This window comes from Uloborus diversus, chromosome 2 (assembly GCF_026930045.1).
Source record: "Uloborus diversus isolate 005 chromosome 2, Udiv.v.3.1, whole genome shotgun sequence".
NCBI classification, from domain to species: Eukaryota; Metazoa; Arthropoda; class Arachnida; order Araneae; family Uloboridae; genus Uloborus; species Uloborus diversus.
Window position 1 is genome coordinate 107,009,460 of NC_072732.1, and position 22,795 is coordinate 107,032,254.

The 22,795-nt window shown below is 33.6% G+C and overlaps 3 protein-coding genes across 5 annotated transcripts in view; 2 read left to right on the plus strand and 1 right to left on the minus strand.

Annotated features, from left to right (window-relative positions):
* Positions 1–10,703, minus strand: part of LOC129235319 (xaa-Pro dipeptidase-like) — a 42,231-nt gene extending 31,528 nt beyond the window's left edge. Inside the window, exons 1-5 of the mRNA XM_054869054.1 lie at positions 10,498–10,703; positions 9,841–10,021; positions 9,532–9,659; positions 8,870–8,933; positions 8,705–8,752 (exon numbers count right to left, since the gene is read on the minus strand). Coding sequence (XP_054725029.1) covers positions 8,705–8,752; positions 8,870–8,933; positions 9,532–9,659; positions 9,841–10,021; positions 10,498–10,520 — 444 coding nt within the window. The 5' untranslated portion in view covers positions 10,521–10,703. The remainder of the gene's footprint in view (positions 1–8,704; positions 8,753–8,869; positions 8,934–9,531; positions 9,660–9,840; positions 10,022–10,497) is intronic.
* Positions 10,704–11,221: 518 nt separating this feature from the next.
* LOC129216471 (ubiquitin-conjugating enzyme E2-17 kDa) lies at positions 11,222–11,665 on the plus strand. Its single transcript, XM_054850684.1, has one exon. It carries the CDS (start codon positions 11,222–11,224, stop codon positions 11,663–11,665), a length of 444 nt encoding a protein of 147 aa, XP_054706659.1.
* Positions 11,666–16,318: 4,653 nt separating this feature from the next.
* LOC129217219 (galactosylgalactosylxylosylprotein 3-beta-glucuronosyltransferase 3-like) overlaps positions 16,319–22,795 on the plus strand; it is a 44,958-nt gene continuing 38,481 nt past the window's right edge. For 2 of the 3 annotated variants that reach the window (XM_054851495.1, XM_054851493.1), the window contains exons 1-3: positions 16,319–16,710; positions 19,235–19,341; positions 19,833–19,903. Coding sequence is in view for 2 of the 3 variants with exons in the window: in XM_054851493.1 (XP_054707468.1) it covers positions 19,272–19,341; positions 19,833–19,903 (141 nt within the window). In the remaining variant the exon portion in view is untranslated. The remainder of the gene's footprint in view (positions 16,711–19,234; positions 19,342–19,832; positions 19,904–22,795) is intronic. The other variant, XM_054851494.1, reaches the window with a different exon arrangement.

Genomic DNA, 22,795 nt, shown 5'->3' on the forward strand with positions numbered 1-22,795 from the left:
ACTGGCCCGGTGGTGATTGTTTGAAAAGGCATTAGAAACAGGGTGTGAGGGCATGGCAAGACAGAGAACATCAACTCCTCGGGTTTGGCCCTTGCTAATGGACAATGGCATAAGAGCATCTACAAAAACAATATGTGTTTGTTTATTTAGCACAGGGTTTCCCGAACTGTGGTCCGTGGACCCCTTGAGGGTCCTCCAACCCTTAGTAGGGGGGTCTGCCACAAACATCAGAAAAAAAGTTTTTCAAAAACCTTAACAGATATTTAGATCAGGCTTTTGAATTTAAAAACCAGAATTTTCATCTTTGAAGCATGAAGCTGTCCTTTGATTACTACTTCCCGACTACTCAAATACGATGCTGCAAGATCATAGGTGGTAAAACCGTTTTCTGCTTCGACATTGAGATCATGGGCGGATTTATGGGGGAGGGGCGAGGGGGGTCATTGCCCCCTCCCAGTCTTGGGAGGACTTTATACATGGTAACAGCACACATTTCAAAAATGTGAAAAGAAAAAAATCATGATTTTTTTTCTTTTTTGAAAAGTTCAGAAGTGAAAATGAAGAGAATAGCGACTGTCCTTTTCTGACGGGGGGGGGGCACCATGCACTGTATTACAAAGAGCAAAGCTGTCACCGAATTGTTGAAATGTGTTGAAAACGACTACTTTGAATTTAAAACCATTAGAGCAAGTATATGAGTGAAAATATGAGTAATCAGCCGCTATACTTAAAATAATCAACGACTGTTTCAACAATTTGGAAACTAAAACAAAGATTTAAAAAAAAAAACGATTTACCTACAAACTAAACAAGCTATATTTGAGAGCACTCGCTTTGTTGAAGGCCCCCAACTCCGGAAAATTTCATGATTTGTTCTTTAAAGAAAAGAAGAAAACTACTTGAAAAAATAAATTCCATTAGTGCTTGAAAACCTTGAAAATTTGGAAAAGTGTGGATACAAACGATAAATTTAAAAATTTATAACAAATGATGGGGGTAGGGGGAGAAATGCCGAAATGTGTCCAATTTAGCTCCTTGCCACATCCTGCATCAAAAATATAAAAATCATGGTTCTCACGTTTCTGTAGCATATTACTTGAGATAAATTTTTGTGACTCACATGTTTCATATATTGCTGTTTATTTAATCCTGAATGCAGTAATTTTTGAAATTATTTTGTATTACTTGCGTTTATCTTACATCTTCTGTATATCGTTAATCTGTGCAGCCCAGAAGGAAACAAAAAAAAAAAAAACACTACCTCCATTTTTTTTTTCGCTTTTTGCACTACTTGTAATTGAAAATAAAAAGTTGTTGTAATGAAAAATCAATCGTTTTTTTTCCTTTTAAACTAAAACTGTTGTTGTTGTTCCTGATGCCCCTTAGAGCACCCAAGGTAATGAATAACGAAGGCGTTAATCCGCTTTTGAGGCTAATATTAGTGACTTCCGTTTGACTGAGCCCCATTTTAGGTGGAAGTCCGACTTTTGCTCAGACACATAAGACAGATAGCACAATTCATATTTATTACAATACAAGGAAATCAGAAAAACACCCAGGGCATTGGGCAGGAATCAAACCCATGCCTCTCTGCATGCAAGCAGTTGCTGAGCAATGCCGCTTGGCCACTGAAGCCCCAAACTTAAAATAGTTGTTTCTTACAAAGTTAGAACAATACTGTAAAACAGTACAATCAAGTACTAATTTTCAGAAACTGGAAAGGCCAATTTTTGTGCCTTAAATAATTTTAATTGTTCTCGAGTCCTTGAAACGGATTAGATGAGTCTTTGAAATTCCTAAGCAAAGTGTGCTTCAACTTTATTTCTTATCAAGTGTGTAAATTATGAATTGTCCAAATGGACCTATTTTCTAAATCTATACACCATTTCTTTTAAAGCGTTTTTTTACTATTGATCATTTTGTATTTAATTCATTGTTGTATTTGTCGGTGGGTTGGAGGTGTGATCAAAAACTGATTGAATTGAACTGACAGCCAAAGTAAGCAAATAACAATGCATAATCTTATATTCCTTCTCGCTTTTTCTCTCTGAGAACTGCTGTAATTGATTTGTCAAACCGAAAACCATTTTTACTGTGTATTATCGTAATTTGCAAAAGAGTGTTTTGCTATTTGTCTCCGAGATTTTAGTAGTTCCAATTACCCCTTCTAAGGCTTCAAAATGCAGAATTTTATATCTATTTTACAAAAATTCCTCCGGGGGAAAACCCCGAACCCCCTAAAATTGGAGATATTCTATCCCCTACTTAAGAGGGACTCCATTTTCCACCTTAGACCTTATGTATAATGGATGCGTAGGGGGGGGGGAGCTTTAAAAAATGGTCCTTTTTTTTGTCACTGATAGAAAAGTTGACCAGACTACTAAAGAGACCAAAACCCTGAAATAGCTTAGGGGCACGCTAAGTCTAAATCCAGCCATTTGTAATCAATACAACTGCTAATGCTAAAATAAAAAAAAATGCTGCCCCCCCCCCCCCCCCCCAGGAACTCAGTTCTAAATCCGCCTATGATTGAGATCTTCCTTACAGAATACTTAATGTCATTTTGACTTCGCCTGGAAAAAAAATACCAACTGTTCGTTGCTCAATGGAAAAGTCGTTAAAACTAAATGTCGAAGCTGTCTAGAATCTGAACCTGCTATTTGATCAAGCTCAATCAGCACTTTCAGCACTGTACAAATCCTTTTTATGGAAACCTAGATAAAGGAAGCTTACCACACCACATTTTTTGAGGTTCTTTCCCAATTCTCATTGAAAGATCTAAATCGTTATTAGCAAGCATTTGACATTCATAAAGACATAGATCTATCTGAGTAGGAGCTTTTAAATGATCTTGCTTTAAAAAAATTAAAAATAAATAAAAAAAACCCAGAAAATAAATGTACGATAAAAATAAAATAAAAAAACTTTCTGTGTTTTTCCCACTTTCTTCGTTTTAAAGTCATGGTGATATCAAGAAGAATTATAAATTGTTTATGAGTAATTTAAATGAATAATCACTAATCCACAGAAACTGTTTGATTAAGATGTTGAATATTTTTGCATTATAAATAAATGGGAAAGAAAGCAAAATTTTTCGATTTTGAAAACACCTCATGGAAAATTTTTCTGGCTGCGCCACTAAACCCAATATATTTAAATTGTGTCAGCTAAAACATCCTAGCTGCAATTCATCCTATTAAGAGCCATTGTCTGTAAGGATCAGGCAGGTTGTGATTGTTGACATTTTTAATTTTCTTTATTTTTGCAAATGTTGTTCCTTATCATGAATGTAATATTTGTGCAAAATATGAGCTTTGTCTGCCTTGCCGTTTTTGGGAAATTAAATTTTTAAATTTAGGGGGCGTGGCATATTTTTGCGTGCTTTTTATATTTGCAGATTTTAAAGTTCTTGTTGCTTTAAGCGCCCTTATAATGACATGGATTTTTAAATTCTATACTAGTAAATGGTCTTCTTAGATACTATTACAGCTGGCAAATCGGTGTCACTACGAGGGCGACGGCCACAAATTCCATTTAAAAATAACCGAAAATGAATTTTTTTACTGCATTCAATGCCAATACTCTCAAAGCGCCTTCATGATGACACCAACGTTTTTACATAAATTCCTAGCTACACTTGCATACATCAAAAATATGTAATAAAATTTGTGTCACTATAAGGGCGCCAGAAGATATTAGAACTTTTATGTGATAAATTTCACAAAAATGCAAATGTTTAAAATCTAACTACCACTCTCGCCCTCATAGCAAAGATCTGAAACTAATTAAGTTTGATAACCAACATGTTCATCTAACATATGAACTAAAAAAATTGGTATCACTCCTATTACTTTCGGAAATATAATCATTCGAAATTAGTATGTTATGGAGTTACAGTCATATCCCGACTTACGCGAAGGATGCGTTGCAAGACTCCTCGCGTAAGTCGAAATTTCGCGTTGTGGAAAAATATTGTGAATATGACCCTTTTTTATATATTACCGCTTCTTACATAAGGAGCTGATTTTTTTGCCATATTTGAAAAAAAAACTGCATTACTGAAACACTGCACTGTAAGAGTTATGCAGTACTAGATACAATAAGTTACATTTATTACTTAAAAATTGATGATGATTTATGCTGTGCAATCTGATTGTCATTTTAATTTATTTTTAAATACAGTAGCTTCGCATTTGCTTTAATAACATTTACATCTAAGGTGGTACTAGCCGTACTAGCTGGCGGTGTATTTTAAGTATTTCTGCCTTAGTCCTGGCTTTAGGGCGGTAACTTACTACAAAATACCTTAGCTCTGCCATCAATCTTTGAGTTGAACCGCACCATTGCTGCGGTCGCTCATCTAGTTTGCTAATTCTGCATTAGCTACCAGTTTGTTTGGCTCTCTTGGCTCCCTTAAGAGATTTTTCGCCTCCAGCTCATGTGATTCCTATTCCGGGCTGATGAGTGCTAAAAAGCACAAAACTGCAGTCCTCAGATGGAATGACTGAGCTGGCGGTGTATTTTAAGTATTTACATCTATGGTAACACTCCTCTTTCAGGATCTCTATAATCTACAATACAAGAACAGATTCCAATTTCATAATGTTTGCATTTTGCTTAAACACTGCATATTAAAACTAAGGTCTGGACTTATACGGAATGCCTTTCTCTTGACTTTTAATTATACGTATGAAAGATTCACTCATACCTAAGTGCCGTGCTACCTTCGACCCACTATTTAGTTGTTCAAGCGTATAAAGAATCTCTACCTTTTCTTATTGTCAAACTTTCGCTTTTTGGTTCCATCTTCAAACTTCAGATGAAACAGCGTGCCTAGATGCTACAATATTTCATCACCTTTCATATTTAGAATAAATTAATGAAAAATATAAGGAGTGGTGAGTTATACACACTAATAAAGCTATGTTTATAGTGCAGTGTGTGGGAACTTGCTTGGGTGATGCTGAAAGGATGAAAGTACATTAACGAAGTCAATGTTTAGATATGAATAACAAAGCCGAAACTTAGCATCACGATTCCTTCCCAAATATTTTTGTGTTGAAAGCGAGAAATTCACTTTAGCTCTAAAATTTGTTGCTTCCGAAAAACTCACGTTATAGCCATTTCGCGTAAGTCGGATCGCCTTGTAGCGGGAGTCGACTGTATTTAAAAAAAGACTTTTCTAATTTGAATTGCTTTTTGCACAGTTTGTTTCAAACTTTAATATAAAATTACAGTAGTGACACCTAAAATAATATGTTTCTAATGCTTTTATTAAAAAAAGCTTTATAAAAAGCATTAGAAACACAGTAAATCGATATAGGTACAGATGGACGTATTGTGTAATGTGCATTATAGGCTAAAATAGTCGAACTAATATTCATATTTTTTCAACCATACTAATTTTTTATCTGTTATTTATATTAAAAATGCAACTATTTATAGCATAATGTCTTAAATAGTTATGAACATAATGTATTACATAGCGAGCATTCAGAATCTGAAACATAATTTGAGGATGATGTAGACTAAAACAAAGAAAACATAAAAAATCAAATCTCCCAGTTTCAGAAAGACGGTCATCTCTTATTGATATGTGGTAATTTTGCAGCACTAAAGGTTAGGAAAACATGGTATCCCGGAGAAATAGTAGAAGTTGACCATTTGCTAATCTGAATACAACTAGCCGCCTCATAGCAGAGATCTGAAACTAATTAAGCTTGATAACCAACACGTTTGTCTAACATTTGAACTAATAAAATTAGTGTCACTCCTACAACTTTTGTAAGTATAATCATTTGAAGTTAGTAGTATGTTGTGGTGCTTTTTTTTTTCATTTATTATTATTTTTAATTTATGTTATTTGTTTATTTATGTATTTTGTTAATTTAATCTTATCACACCCAGATAGTGTTTTTGACCATATTTATTTTTAGTTTATAACAAAGAAGCAACGTTTAACATAAACAGCTTTGGGCAGTAAGAGCGTCTTTATCTTGAATAGCAAATGCTTGTTTTTATATAGGTACCAGGTGGATCTATTGTGCATAATATGTTTAGATTATCATACCAATACTCGCCTTTTTTCCGGTCAAATAAACTTAATTATTCCAATCCTTCTTGCCATGCATTTGACCTTTACTTGCAAATGGGCAACTTCTACTATTTCTCCGGGTTACCATGGTTTCCCAAGCTTTAGTGCTACAAAATTTCCAGATCAATAAGAGGTGACCGTCTTTCTGAAACTGGGTGATTTGTTTTTTTATGTTTTCTTTGTTTTAATCAACGTCATCCTCAAATAATGTTTCAGACTCTGAATGCTATCTATATAATACATTACATTCATAACTATTTAAGGCATTATGTTATAAATAGTTGCATTTTTAATATAAATAAGATAAAAAATTTGTATGGTTGAAAAAAAAAAGAATATTAGTACGACTATTTTAGCCTATAATGCACATTATACAATACGTCCATCTGTACCTATATCGATTTATTGTGTTTCTAATGCTTTTTATAAAGCTTTTTTTAGAAAAAGCATTAGAAACATATTATTTTAGGTGTCAATACTGTAATTTTATATTAAAGTTTAAAACAAAGCGTGCAAAAAGCCATTTGAATTAGAAAAGTCTTTTTTTAAATAACTCCATAACATACTAATTTCGAATGATAATATTTCCAAAAGTAATAGGAGTGACAGCGATGTTTTTAGTTCATATGTTAGCCGAACATGTTGGTTATCAAATTTAATTAGTTTCGGATCTCTGCTATGAGGGCGAGAGTGGTAGTTAGATTTTAAACATTTGCGTTTTTGTGAAATTTATCACATAAAAGTTTTAATATCTTCTGACGTCCTTATCGTGACACCAATTTCATTACATATTTTTGATGCATGCAAGTGTAGCTAGGAATTTATGTAAAAACGTTGGTGTCATTATGAAGGAGCTTTGAGAAAATTGGCATTGAATGTAGTAAAAAAATTCATTTTTGGTCATTTTTAAACGGAGTTTGGCTGTCGCCCACGCAGTTACACCGATTTGACAGCTGTAATAGTATTTAAAAAGACCATATAATAGTATAGAATTTAAAAATCCATGTCATTATAAAGGCGCTTAAAGCAACAAGAACTTTAAAATCTGCAAATTTGAAAAACACGCAAAAATGTATCACGCCCCCCAAATTAAAAAATTTAATTTCCCAAAAACGGTAAGGCAGACAAAGCTCATATTTCGCACAAATATTACATTCAAGATAAGGAACAACATATGTAAAAATAAGTAAAATTAAAAATGTCAACAATCACAAATGCCGTAAACTGCCTGATTCTTACAGACAGTGGCTCTTAATTCAATGATTTTGTTACCAATTGATTTCTAACAGGTCAATTTGATTTTTGACTTCCAGAATTTGTTAATAAAGTTAAGCATAGTAAACTACCAACCAAATGTACTTTAAGTGATGTTACCCTCTAATTAGTAATTGTTAATTTAATTAAGTCCTCTTAACTATAAACTACAAGTATCTATACGATCTAATGACAAGTGTCCACCGGCTATAAAGCTTGGGAAACTGATATAGCAGATTAGAATAACAACAGTAAACCGCATGTAAAACTGTCACGTAAGGTGATATTTACTGACGTTTAAATGAAAGTCTACGTTTTTAACTGCAAATCAAATAAAATATTTTGCATTGTAACATTTGTTTTTAAAAAGCAAACAATTTCTTCTTTTTTAGCTTACTCTCCAGTAGAAGTAGCAAAAAGTGCCACCCAAAAGAAACCAACACTGGAATGAAATGATCCCCGAAACATTTAGCACTCATTCGACATGCCTTCTCATACCAGTATACTGATGCAATTCCTCCAGTTGTCTGCTATTTCGATTCAATGTGTGGAGTCGATCTAGAAATTGCTTACCAGACCACACTCATCGTGAGAAAAACACGTTACGCGTGTTTTAGATCTATCATCAGAATGGAAGCTGTATAGGTCTAGGACCACACATAAATATCTGTCCTTTTCTGCAAAATGCTCGAAATGAGATCTTTGAAATAACTAAATTCTATCCGGAGCTGGACATTTGTTGTGCACATAAACTTTCTCCATTTCGTGTGATATGATAACTGTGACACTATAGGTAACATTTTTCAACCACCCTGTCAACGCAATTTGAAACCTCAGACTGCAGAAGGAAAATATTTTTACCCATTTTGTCAACATCGTCTTACTGTTGTAAACAGGGGTGCATTCCCCGCCAAACGGTCCTCGTACATAAGAGAAATTAAATAGGTCAAAGGAAGAGATATTCGTGGAGCAGAGAGCTGAGAACCACGAACGATGGGCTCTCGAAGTTCTAAATATCTTTGTATTATAAAATAATTTTGTAATTTGTAAAATAACTGTAAACATTGATTTCATTAAACGTCTCTTAAAGACCACGTATTCTCTTGTTATCTTCACGCAAGAGGTGGAAATGTTACACCAGAAAATTTTGATTGAAAGTGAAGTAAAATTAGAACAAAATCAAATTTCATTGTTTGTATGTGTTGTCATTCAAAATAGACTTAAAAGATCAGGTTTCAATTACATACACATATGGGAGAAGATTTAATTCTAAAATTTATATCTAACAAACATTAGGAGCTTAGTAAAAAGGGTCGCTGAAAATGTGCTCTGAAAAGTTTATGTTAAAAATCTTACCAATGTCAATAGCACTTCTGGTTGTAAACTGAACATCACACTAGCAATCTAAAATTATTCAGACATGAATTCATGATTAATAATTTGAAAGTATTAACAGAAATAAGCATAGATCAAAACTACAACTTCTCACACTATTACAAAAGAAAATATGTAGCTACTCACATCTGAAATATAATGAACTTCATCAACAGCATACCTCTGCTTGAAATAGTCCAAAGAATTGAGCCTAAAAAATTGTATTAAAAAAAAGTAAAATATTTTTAAAAATCTTAATGAAGTAGAAAATTGCAAGCCAAGATATGGGGGTGAAAATTGCTTCTACATTTGAACGAAGCAATCGCCTGTTAGGTGATATTTTGATGGTTAAAATTTCAACCCTAACTCCAATGTATCAACCCTGAACTTACAAGGATAGCATTCATTGTTGACCACTTTTTTGTTACTTCATTTAAAATGAGTCTTACTGGCAAAACAGTTAAGTTACCGGATCCAGTTCAGCCTTGTCATAATAAAGCCCTGCATTTTAAACACTACCAAAACATATCAAATTATCATGCTGTGGCATGAGTTTAATTGCTGATGATGTCAGGAGCTTTTCTGGATCATTAGCTATTATACATATGAGGATGGTTTATAACAAGGAAGAGGCCTATGGGGGAAATTTAGAAATATCATATTTGAGGAATAAAACAGAATAAAGTAAAAAAGCATTTCATCTATAGCAATAAATAAAAAAATGTATGTACTTCTTAACATGATTTTCAAATTAAAAAAAAAACACTAATTAAGAATTTAAAAGCTTTTCATTAAAATTTTGATCTTACTTGCCCATCCAAATTGCATATTCGTCTGGTAATTTTGGAACAAACAGATGAGAGCGATTATTCTGAACTTCAATTGCCCCATAAAAGTCTGGTTCAATCACACCAAATGCCCAATGAAAGTATGATTCCTACAGAAAGAAAAAAGAAAAAGCAGTTCATTACTTAAATAAAAGAGTAAGAAGGAAATATTATTTAGTGATAGTTAAACCAAAATAGCAGGCAATATTTAATGTAGTAACACATAATTTTCATTACTTTCTACACAAATTAGCAAAATAATTTTTCATAAAAAAAGTAGTAAAGAATTACCTGTCGAAATAGATGTTCTCTATCTGAGCAATGGTGAGTACACGACTCTCCACCTTGCAATACAATAATAGCGTTTTCATAAGTAGATGACTTTTTCAAGAAATCGCATTGTCTTTTTCTGTTTTGGGTATGAAGATCCATGGGTACCAGAAGAGTATGCTCTCCAAGTGAAAAATAAGGACTAAAAGACATGTCAATGACAAAAAATAATTAGGAAATACAAAATAAAAATTAAAATCACTTTTAACTTTCAGTCAGGGTGATAGTTGACGCAAGTAAAATTTTCTGAAGACTGAAATTTTCTGAAACTATGCCAGAAGCTTGAACCCCCCCCCCCCCCCCCCCTCATGCTGTAACAACTCTTCAAATACATGAAATACACCGCCAGCTCAGTCATTTCCAGCCGAGGACTGCAGTTTCGTGCTTATTAGCACTTATCAGCCCGGCATAGGAAAGTGACTGAGCTGGAGATGGAAAACCTCTTAAAGAAGCCAAGAGTGCGAAACTGGTAGCTAATATAGAATTAGCAGACCAGACGAGTGACCGAAGCAATGGTTCGGTTCAACTCGAAGATTGAACGCGAGGCAACGCGTTCAATCTTCGAGTTGTGAAGAAACGTCAAGCAATGAATGAAAAAACAATTGGGTAGAAACATACTCAGAACTCGTTGCTGTAGACATTTTTACGATTTAAAGCTTTTCACTCTACTGTACCAATAAAACAATAGTTCAACGATTCAAATTTTGTTCATGCAAAAGAGTACTAAATTCAAACAGCCAGGAATTCGAAAATTTATATCTGAGTTTAACGTGAGTCAACTTCAGTTGTTTTTGTTCTTGTTGATCCCGTAAGCGATAACGTCGTCTGCTGATTCGACGATGTCTGTAGTTGTCACTTCACTTGAATTGATTGAATTGAATTAATTTAAATTTTGAATTTTTTTTAACGTTGTTTTATGAACTTTCTCCTGTATTATAGAAGGGACTTAAGTTCTCATTTTGGATGTCAGGAAATCCATGTAACTCTGAAACACGTGTCTACACTGGAAGTTTTGACATGTCAAAATTATATTATTGTATTTCACTTCTCTACACAAAGAAATTTATTAAACTCTTGTTCCAATTTGTCAGTTAGTTCGGAATTTTTATATATAGATCTTCAGGGAAAAAAGTTTGTCGGCAGATTAGTTCAACTGCATTTTACTTCCATGTTGGCAACTGTTCATTTCGTTAACTCACTCAACTCCTTGCTATACTCATCTCTAGTTTCATCATGAAGACTGTTATTTAGGTTATTAAATACCACTTTTTAAATCTAAATTGAAGTTATTCATTTAGTAAAGTTTTTTACGAAAACCCTTTTTGAGAAACGAGAATATCAGATGGCTCTCAAAAGAATTAAAAAAGAGTTGGAAGATCTGAAACGTGACCCTCCTGCTCAATGTTCAGCTGGGCCTGTCGGCGATGATTTATTCCATTGGCAAGCAACAATAATGGGTCCACCAGATAGTCCATATCAAGGAGGAGTATTTTTCTTAACAATTCACTTCCCAACGGACTATCCTTTCAAGCCTCCAAAAGTAGCTTTCACAACTCGAATATATCACCCTAATATCAATAGTAATGGAAGCATTTGCCTGGACATTTTACGTTCGCAGTGGTCGCCAGCATTAACGATATCAAAAGTTTTGTTGTCTATCTGTTCGTTATTATGCGACCCTAATCCCGATGATCCTTTAGTTCCAGAAATCGCTAGAATCTACAAAACAGATCGTGAAAAATACAATGAACTTGCTAGAGAATGGAGCAGGAAATATGCAATGTGATGATCACTTGTCAAAAGTTGCAATTTTCTACATTTGATGTCTTTTAGACTCACATTTTAGTATATTTGTCATTATTCATGCTGTTTAAATGTTATTTTTAAAAATATATTAACTTCTAGACCATTAGGCATATAGACATTCTTTATTCTGTGTTTATTTAAAATGAACATCTAACAAATGTAATGCTGCTCTACTATTGCTCAATTATATTTCAGTGTAACATAAATTTCTTAAATTTACTATCATGATTTGCTGGTATCAAAAAAAAAAAGATTCTACTTAAATTTCATCAAAATCATAACATCTTAAATGCCAACATCATTCAAAAGTTGGTATAATTAATCTCAAAAGTACTTTTGCTGCTGCAAAACTTAGTGCTTGTGTCAACTGGTTATGTGGAACACTTAATTTTTCTATAAAAGCGACCTTTGTTAAAAAAGTTTTGAATAATTAATTGTTCAGTTTAACTCTAAAAGAATAAGCTGATGATTCAGGAAATCCTATTTTATGTCTAACTTGAACAAATTTGACTGTTCTACCATACTATGTAATTACTTTATACTATGCTATCATTGAAATAATTCAGTTACATTTATTGAATCGAAGCACAGCTTTACCAATACTTTTGCTTCAATATAATTTTAATATCATGTAAAAGGAAATTGAAATTTGTGGATTCATCATTATTATATTGAAAAACTTGTTAAATAATGTTAGGAATTTTTAATACTTCAGTAAATATCTAAAGGATAGTTTAAAAGTTTATCTTTTGTTGAAATCTGTTTTGCCTGTATTTTTTCCTATTTTTTACATTTGCCTTAAATAAACTTGTTCAATATCACACCTTTTCCTTTCTTAACTTTCTTTTTGCTTTTCAAAGTTAGTTACTTTTAGCAAGAATTTGGTCTTGATAATTGCATAGGTGTAAGACACATTTTTTCTGCTGACTGATAAATGAATTCATTTTAAAAATGACTGTCTTAATCATTTGTTTACATGGTTTTTAAATTTATAACTTTGGTATAATCAAATACTCGAAGTTTTTTTTATATTTTTTTTTGACCTTTCACCAATCTGCAGTATCTTTGTAATTAGCCCTCTAGCAGCCTAGTAAGAAGATGAAAAAGTATAAAATTTGGAAAACATATAGTGTCCTTGGGGTTGTTGCTTAAATTAATGGGATCTGAGACAACATTCATAGCACCCTGGTGACACAAAGGACACCAGGTGAATCCTTCACTCCAATACTACATGTTTTTGCAAAAATTCATGACCAGTGATTATAGGAAGACATGCCACTCCAATAGACTGATGCAAGGAACTGGAGATTCCCCTTTTTGTCCACAGTTGCATCCAAGGGCACCCATAATAGGAGGGAAGTGGGGGCTCAAGCCACCCTTTAGAAATTGGAACTTCCTTGCTTTTAGTACTTTTTTCTTTGCAAAAATGTAAAAACATTTCTTCTCCAGCTATTAATGAATAATTTATTAAAAATGTCAAACTTTAATAACTATTCTATACTGAAATCTTTCTATGGAGAAAATATCTGAGCCCCCTGCCCCCTTAAAATGTTGCATATGGGCGCCCATATTTGCATCATCATTTTAAGATATACAGTTATTTTTTAGTTTGTTATAAACAATTCATTAAATGTTTGCAGAGGAAGAGTAAAATTAGGTTGGGTCATAATAAACCCAGCATTAGTAAATTTATCTGCCCACTAAGTTTCTTAAAATATCAGCCACTCGGAATTTATTGGAGGGCATTGCTTTTCTTGAATTCAAAAAGTGCCATTCTACAGGAACGGGCATGTGCATTTTCATTATATTTAAAATTTTTGAATGGCAAAATAGTTGATATGAATTGATAAGAAACATAATATTGTGTTTGGGACTTTTTTTAATTTATCATTTGCCAATGGTATAACCTCTATCTGGACTGTCAGTGTCTCAACAGAACAGTTAATACTAAAAGTACTTAAATATGATCCAGCACCACCATGTGGTATTGTTGTTTCTTCAGCCAAACTATCTGGATACATGAAACTAATTTTCACAAGAATATCTCTTATATATAGCCAAAGCTGCACTTTTTAGCTCTATACTGGAACAAATCGATTTGTTTTCATTTGAACTAAGGTCCAGGTGATCCTCCAACATGGCTGGATCTGGTACAGGGTTCAATTACTGTGAGAAAACCTGGCAAATGGGTCAGAAATCTGTTGTGAACTTTTTAAACCTAGAAGCTTGATCTCACCTTACATGGAAAGATGAAAATAATCCCTGGTGAGGGTGAAAGTCAAACTAGCCACCCCATTACTGCCTACCTGCCAACTCGACTGGAAAACCCGAATCTATAAATTTTGTTCCCTCTGCTACAAAATCTGTAGCGGCCCGTTAATAAGTATTTTTTTTTCCAATTTGTTGCACATATATAATTTTATTTAACCATCTGTTGAAGTAAATAAAAACTGAAAAGAATTATTTGACCTACTTGGTTATAAAATTAATTTCTTTGATAGTATAACCGAAGGCGTACAATATATTTTCTATTGATTTAATTATTACAGTTGGACCTCCATATATCGAAATTGAAAATCACAGGAAAAAAATTTGATATATAGAAATTTCGATGTATAGAAACGATCTTATTTATCATAGAAATCTCCTAAAACATAAAAATTAAAGCTAATTTTCGCCAACTATGATGCCGTACATGTTTTTTAGTGAATTTTCTGTAAGTTTCAGTATTTTACATTTTTATGATTTCTCATAATAGCATCAGGAACTCGGCTTGCAAAAATACTAAATTTATCAAAAATGACATTTTTGCGCCATCACACATCTTCATTCTTCGGCAATACAACTTGATCCGCAACTTTAGGGGATTTTCAGTTTGACAATGTAATCAAGAGGAAAGTAAAAAATCAATCTACTAAACTTTAATGATTTTCACTGAAACTAAAAAGAATAAGAGTGATACTCAACAGACAATAGGGATAACTTAAAACTGATTTTTCATTTACTGTATTACTGGTTGCAACTAAGATTGAAATAAACTTGAGGGACTTTAAGAACTCCAGATAAGAACAACGACCTATCTACACACTTTTGATCTCCAGATTTCTTGGATTTCTCTTGTGAGTTTCGTTGCAACTTTTAGTGAACATAATTTTCTCCCCCAACTTTCATTTTTCAAGAGACAAACAGTCTAAAGTAGAAAAAAAATCTAAAAATGTCTCGAAATTTTTTTCGATGTATAGAGATTTTTCCAATGTATAGAAACAATTTCGCTGTGTAATGGACTTGGAAATTTGCTGAGACTTCGATATATAGAGAATTTCGATATGTGAAAGTTCGATGTATTGAGGTGTGACTGTATTTGCATATTTCTTGTTTGTATCCCAATAGGTTTTCATAATCGAACCAAACTGAGAAATAGTTTAAAATTACCCAGTTGAAGAGAGTTTCAAGTGGGTCAACGAACTTAAGTTAGCGCAATGAAAATTAATAATGGTTCCTTATAACTTTCCATGAAACCCAGTAATATTTAGAGGAAAACAAAATGCTCAACAAAACTCCCATTCATTTCATGGCGGCTCTTTTCCAGCAGAAATCAAAATTTCAGTAACATTTCAAATTTCTTTTAATTTAGTTGTAAAATATGTAATTTACATTTATTGGAAATTTTTCATAACCAATTAGTACTTTTCAGCACTTATTTATTCACTCTCCCATTATTTTTAATTACTTTATTTTCTACGGATTGACCCCCTCCCCCCCTAAGAGCAAGGGCGTACCCCCTAAAGATTGCAAAGACTCCCCCCCCCCCCAAAAAAAAAAATCCAATGGCGCTGTCTGCGCCATGACCCCAACCTCTAGGCTTAAAAAGATTTTTTTTTCAGTCTCCAGTAAATGAGAGGAAGAGGACATGATTCAAATGCTTAAATTAATGAAAGTGGAAGATGATGGACTTGACTTTAAGACGAATGTAGAACAAGAGATTATCATTTCAAACTTTCCATATCCTAGACTTATCATTTATTAGAGGGGAGGAGGGTGGGGGGGGCTACATCAGTAGAGTTGTAAACATTTGTAATACTTACATGATAGCTACTGCTTTTTTTTAAAAAAATGTCCTTTCCCTTGTGATGGATAAACTAGGAACTGCCTAGTTTCAGGTATAGCAGTTGAAAGGGAAAAAAAATAGCGAAGCAGGGTAAATTTGCCGCCGCCCGAGGCAAGGGATCCATTTTGCCCCCCCCCCCCACCCCCGCGATCTAGCACTGATAATCGCCAAAAATATAAATATTGGAAATAAAGGCATATGAAAAACGTCAAAGCTTCAAACATTTCTTCTCTGCATTATTTTCTCAAGGCGATCGATGAACGACCATCTTTTGTTCTCGGACGACATCCTTACGACATCTAACAATATTGCTGCGTCGTTCAGCAATACCGTTAGCGTATCAACGAAAGGTTTCACTCTTCTTCGTTATAAAATTAAAATAACTTCTATGTTCGTCTTCATGAGAACATGGTGAATGTTTTAGTAAATGCTTTTAGCAATAACACTTTTGAAAACCGATGAAAAAAAAAAAAATCTTATTTATATATATATTTAATTTGGCAACAATTGGTTTTGTTGTTTGTTTTGAAGAAAATTTGAAGTTTTTGTGGAGCGGGTATTGTTAAACGTTATGGAGCTTTCTATCCTTGTATTGCGCTGGTTTCGACTAAAAATTTTAGGAAGACTCACCAACTATTCTTAAAGTTTTTAAAATTTGTATAATCATGATATTAATATTATAAACATTGAACTTCAGTAAGAGCAAGTAATGAATCGCGCACTCCTCCTTTCCATTAAATATAATAAATGATATTTTCCTTTCTTACATTTTATGATTTTGTTAAAATTTTAGAGAAAATGGCATGGTTGAAATTCATCAGCAAATTAATTAAATTGCCATCATTAAAATGAGATGAAAAAGGCAGTGTTTCGTTACTAATGGGAGCGAAGTGACGTCGGTATTATAGAAAGAGCAGGTATGTGAAGGATGTGTGTATGCAGATAAATTTATATGCATTTAAGTTACCGATAATTACTATTGCAAGCAGTCTAAAAAAAGTTATTTACTATCAAAAATGTTACTCATTGTGTTGACGCATCTTAAACCAAAGGCTGCTGGGTTTGAAAGGATTATTCCTACAAAGGGAAGGGGCATAGGTATCATTTTTAGGAAAAAGGGTCTGGGGCAAATTTTTCGAAATGTAAGTCACCAAAATGCAGCTTTGGGCTACCTTTGGTCACTTAAAAGGGCAGTCATGACTAAAATGACCATACATGTCATTTTAAACTGAACAATCTTGTTTTCAGGTATTCTGTCCCATTCAGGGTTGTGTGTGTGCCAGACGTCCCGGATTTCAAGGGACAGTCCCGTATTTGGAAAAATTGTCCCGCGTAACAGGGAACTTACATACGGGACGGCCTAAGTCCCGTATTCTATTTGATAACAATATTTTACAGAACGAGACATTATTTTAAGGGAAAAAAATAAATTAAAACAAAAAATGTGAATTAATGAGCAATAAGAAAATTATGTGGCAGCAAACGCAAAAATGTTTTTCATTTTGATTTGGCTTGCATGTTTTTTTTTTTTTTTGGCAGCTGACTATGAGGAACCAAATGGTTGCTTCTTCTTTGCTCATTGACTAATGTTAAAAATATATCTCTGTGCATGCGTCGTCAATCGCAATGAAAACAATTTCTATACTTTGATTGGCGACATTTTGTGAGGTTTGGGGGGGGGGGGAAGAGGTTTTCAGCGTCAAAAATTCACTTTATTTAAAATTTTTTCAGAATATGGTGTAATTAAATTTATTTAAACCTTTTGTGCATTATTATGTATGGTTTTAAGAATATTCTATAAATTTTTGATCAAAAACTATCCACAGATAAGCCGGTGACAGGGCTTTTTCCATAGCACCTTTGGAGAAAGATGATTTGCAGTCTTCACTGTAACTCAGCTGACATTTATCTGAAATCAAATTCTATTTGAATTTAGCCAAAGTATTAATTTATCCTCCCCGTACGTTCTTAGATCTTTTTTTGTTTGACTTTAAACTTTTTGGCGGCCATTTGAAGTTAAAAGAGCTAATTTTCACAAAAAAATCCGCTATTTTGTTAGTAGAAAAAGCTTTAAAAAAAAAGGAAGAAAAAAAAAAAAACTCAACGTGGGGGGGGGGGAGGTTTTTTTTTTTTTTTTTTGCAGAATGTGTATACAAAATTGGTCGGTCAATTGGTTTTAAAATGGGAGTGAACACCGACTTTGAAAAAGTGGTTTTGTGAAAAGCGTGTTTAAAGTTTTAGAAGCTTAAAGGCATCAATTCGAGCTCCATAGAAGACAGTCCCTGTAGTAGCTTGGATTTCCCGAGCCTTTTCTTCTTTCCTTATTTATTTTTATTATATTCAACTAACCCCAAGCAAGCAGCACTGACATTCTGAGCGTCATCCGCAGCTGTCAGAACAGCTGCATTCTTCGGCAGCTGTCGGAGCTATAGTTTGAAGCAGCGGAGACTGAATACTTGATAACTTTGGGAATTTTGCTTGAAATGACTTGAAATTTTGAAAATATATTTTTTAAATGCTTATAACTCGAAGACAAAATAAAAAAGACAAAATCACTTTTTTAAAACTGCAAAACCCTCCCCTCCCCTAATGTCTTGTTGCGAATGAATTTTTCAGATTTATCATGAATAGACGTCTCAAAAATATGCCCCCCCCCCTTTACATTCTGATAAGCCTGTCCCGTATTTACTGTTTTTAATTCTGGCAACCCTGGTCCCATTGTCTCCACACATGCTTAAAACATCCCATTTTATGAAGTGACGTAACAGAATATCAAATGCTTCATTCAAAAGTCGGGAGTTGTTCAAGCCTTTTCATACCCAATCAATTCAATCATACATAATCATTGAATATGTTTTATGTTTGCCCTGACCTAATACATTCATAGAAAGGATATTTTTGCCTATGATTAATTCTTAGGCTAGCAAAAAAGCAGTCGCAAATTGTAATTCAAAAAAGTAATGCTGATTTTGAAAGTTAATTGCATGAAGTTCTGCCAAGAATTTCATTCTTATTTAAAATCAGTACTAAATGTACTCGAGTAAATTTGTACATAAAAAGTTACATTTTTTCTGTTTTTTTTTTTTTTTTTTTTCAAAGAGGCACTTTTAAAAGATCCTTCAAATTAGTAAATTCGTCCTATTTTGAGGGGAAAATAAACGATCACTTAGTAATGAGCACCATGACCCCCCTCTGGATCTGCGCCTGCTTACAACCGTACTTATAACTTGTAGAGGAAAGTAAGAAATATTTTTAAATGCTATTAAGCTTTTCTAAAATCTAAAATTTGTCTGTAAAAAAGTCAAATTTACTAAGACTTAACCTTTCTTAATGACATTTTCTTATTATTCTGAGCCAAAGTGGGAGTAGAATCGTAACAAACTCTAGTGATTGTTTTAAGTCTTTAAAATATCTTTAATTTATCTTTTTTGTCTTTAACAGTTTTGGCTAATGTTTCTCTATATTTTGAGAGATTGGAATGAATCCAATAAAAATTGTTGCATTCGTTTTTTGTGGAATGACTATGGTCTGGCTTTTAATGCAAATTGGTAAGTGCTATAACTTGTTTTTTTTTTCTTTATAAATTTTACAGTGTTTTCTTCTCACTGTATTTTACGTAGTCGCTACCTTAAATTATGTAACATTTAGTTGTTCTATTCATTTTTAAACATTTGATTGAATGTAAAAATACAAATTATACTTCTTAAAATGTACAAACTAGCAAAAAATTTAAGATAAATTTTTCATTGTTACAAGGAACCTCTTTCAACCCAAACTGAGGTGAGCTTGTAGATATAAAAAGGTCTAAATAAAGTTCTAAATCATTTTATTATGTTCATTAATTGAGGAACTGACTAAAGAAAGGTAGGGCCATGGCCCTGGGATATGAATTGACTCTCTAAATGTTTTACTATGAGTAAAGCTATATTTTGATATTAAGTTATATGCATTAAAATTACCACTAAAGCATTCATTTATCAGTTGTGCATAAAGATATTTGCTTTATGTATCTTTTATTTGTATTTATTTATTTTTGCAGCATTATTCAACACTTGTTTGCATGAGAAGTACACTTCTAGTAATGTTCCGGATTTGTGCCAAAGAGAACAGGTATGGTTACTTTAGTTTTTAAGTAATGATAATTATTTATTAATTCAGTTGCATCCATTTATTAGCCCAGTCAATAAAGGTTTCGTGTCGCAACTAATTTAGGGAAAGCCGAATTTTTGCAGGATGTTAGCACATAAAGTATACACTAAAAAAACACCAAGTCCCGACCCCCACCACTCTTGCTTTTCTCCCCACCCCCACCGAAATATTGCAAGAGCAGTACTATGATTATTCGTTTTTTGTGTCGCAACTAGTTTAGGGAAAACTGAATTTTTGCAGGATGATAGCACATAAAGTATACACTAAAAAAACACAAAGTCTCGACTTCCGCCCTTCTTGCTTTTCTTCCCACCCCCTTCGAAACATTGCAAGAGCAGTACTATGATTATTCGTTTTTTGTGTCGCAACTAATTTAGGGAACGCTGAATTTTTGCAGGATGTTAACACATAAAGTATACACTAAAAGAACACAAAGTTCCGACCCCCACCCCTCTTGCTTTTCTCCCCACCCCCTCCAAAACATTACAAGCACAGTACTATGATTATTCGTTTTTTGTGTCGCAACCATAGGCGGATTTAGAACTGAGTTCCTGGGGGGGGGGGGGGGAAGCATTATTTTAATTTTTTTTTATTAGCATTATCAGTTGTATTGATTAGAACTGGCTGGATTTAGACATAGCGTGCCTCTAAGCTATTTCAGGGTTTGAGTCTCTTTAGTAGTCTGGTCAACTTCTCTATCGGCGGCAAAAAAGGCCATTTTTTAAAGCGCCCCTCCCCCCCATGCATTATACATAAGGTCTAAGGTGTAAAATGGAGTCCTTTCTAAGTAGGGGATAGAATATCTCCAATTTTAGGGGGTCCAGGGGTTTCTCCCCTGGAGGAATTTTTGTAAAATAGATATAAAATTCTGCATTTTGAAGCCTTAGAAGGGGTAATTGGAACAATTAAAATCTCGGAGACAAATAGCAAAACGTTCTTTTGCAAATTACGATAATACACAGTAAAAATTGTTTTTGGGTTGACAAATCAATTACAAAAGTTCTCAGAGAGAAAAAGCGAGAACGAATAGAAGATTATGCTTTTGCATTGTTATTTGCTTACTTTGGCTGTCGGTTCAATTCAATCAGTTTTTGATCACGCCTCCAACCCACCGACAAATACAACAGTAAATTAAATACAAAATGATCAATAGTAAAAAAATGCTTTAAAAGAAATGTTGTATAGATTTAGAAAATAGGCCCATTTGGACAGTTCATAATTTATACACTTGATAAGAAATAAAGTTGAAGCACACTTTGCTTAGGAATTTCAAAGACTCATCTAATCCGTTTCAAGGACTTGAGAACAGTTAAAATTATTTAAGGAACTTAAAGTGGCCTTTCCAGTCTCTGAAATTTAGTACTTGATTGTACTGTTTTACAGTATTGTTCTAACTTTGTAAGAAACAACTATTTTAAGCTTGGGGCTTCGGTGGCCAAGCGGTATTGCTCAGCAAATGCTTGCATGCAGAGAGGCACAGGTTCGATTCCCCCCTATTGCCCTGGGTGTTCTTCTGATTTCCATGTATTGTAATAAATCTGAATTGTGCTATCTGACAAATGTGTCTGAGCAAAAGTCGGACTTCCACCTAAAATGGGGCTCAGTCAAACGGAAGCCGCTCATATTAGCCTCAAAAGTAGATTAACGCTTCTGTTATTCATTACCTTGGGTGCTCCAAGGGTCATCAGGAACAACAACAACATTTTAAGTTTAAAAGGAAAAAAAATATTGATTTTTCATTACAACAACTTTTATATTTTCAATTACAAGTGGTGCAAAAAACGAAAAAAAAATAGAGGTAGTGTTTTTTTTTTTTTTTTTTTTGTTTCCTTCTGGGCTGCACAGATTAACGATATACAGAAGATGTAAGATAAACGCAAGTAATACAAAATAATTTCCAAAATTACTGCATTCGGGATTAAATAAACAGCAATATATGAAACATGTGAGTCACAAAAATTTATCTCAAGTAATATGCTACAGAAACGTGAGAACCATGATTTTTATATTTTTGACGGAGGATGTGGCAAGGAGCTAAACTTGACACATTTCGGCATTTCTCCCCCCCCCCCCCCATCATTTGTTATAAATTTTTAAATTTATGGTTTGTATCCACACTTTTCCAAATTTTCAAGGTTTTCAAGCACTTTAAATGGAATTTATTTTTTCAAGTACTTTTCTTCTTTTCTTTAAAGAACAAATCATTAAATTTTCCGGAGTTGGGGGCCTTCAACAAAGCGGGTGCCCTCAACTATAGCTTGTTTAGTGTATAGGTAAATCCAGTTTTTTTTTTAAATCTTTGTTTTAGTTTCCAATTTGTTGAAACAGTCGTTGATTATTTTAAGTATAGCGGCTGATTACTTATATTTTCTCTCATATATTTGCTCTAATGGTTTTCAATTCAAAGTAGTCCTTTTCAACACATTTCAACAACCCGGTAACAGCTTCACTCTTTGTAATAGAGTGTACGGTGCCCCCCCCCCTCCCCATCAGAAAAGGACAGTCGCTATTCTCTTCATTTTCACTGCTGAATTTTTCAAAAAAAGAAAAAAAAATCATGATTTTTTTCTTTTCACATTTTTGAAGGTGTGTTGTTACCATTTAAAAAGTTCTCCCAAGACTGGGGGGAGGGCATTGACCCCCCTCGCCCCCCCCCCCATAAATCCGCCCATGGTCGCAACTAATTTAGGGAAAGCTAAATTTTTGCAGGATGTTAACACATAAAGTATACACTAAAAGAACACGAAGTTCCGACCCCCACCCCTCCTGCTTTTCTCTCCACCCCCTCCGAAACATTGCAAGCGCAGTACTATGATTATTCGCTTTTCGTGTAGCAACTAATTAAGAGAAAGC

What these genes read in the sequence shown, in the direction of transcription:
- LOC129216471 (XM_054850684.1), top strand. Translation starts at nt 11,222, where the DNA reads ATGGCTCTCAAAAGAATTAAAAAAGAGTTGGAAGATCTGAAACGTGAC.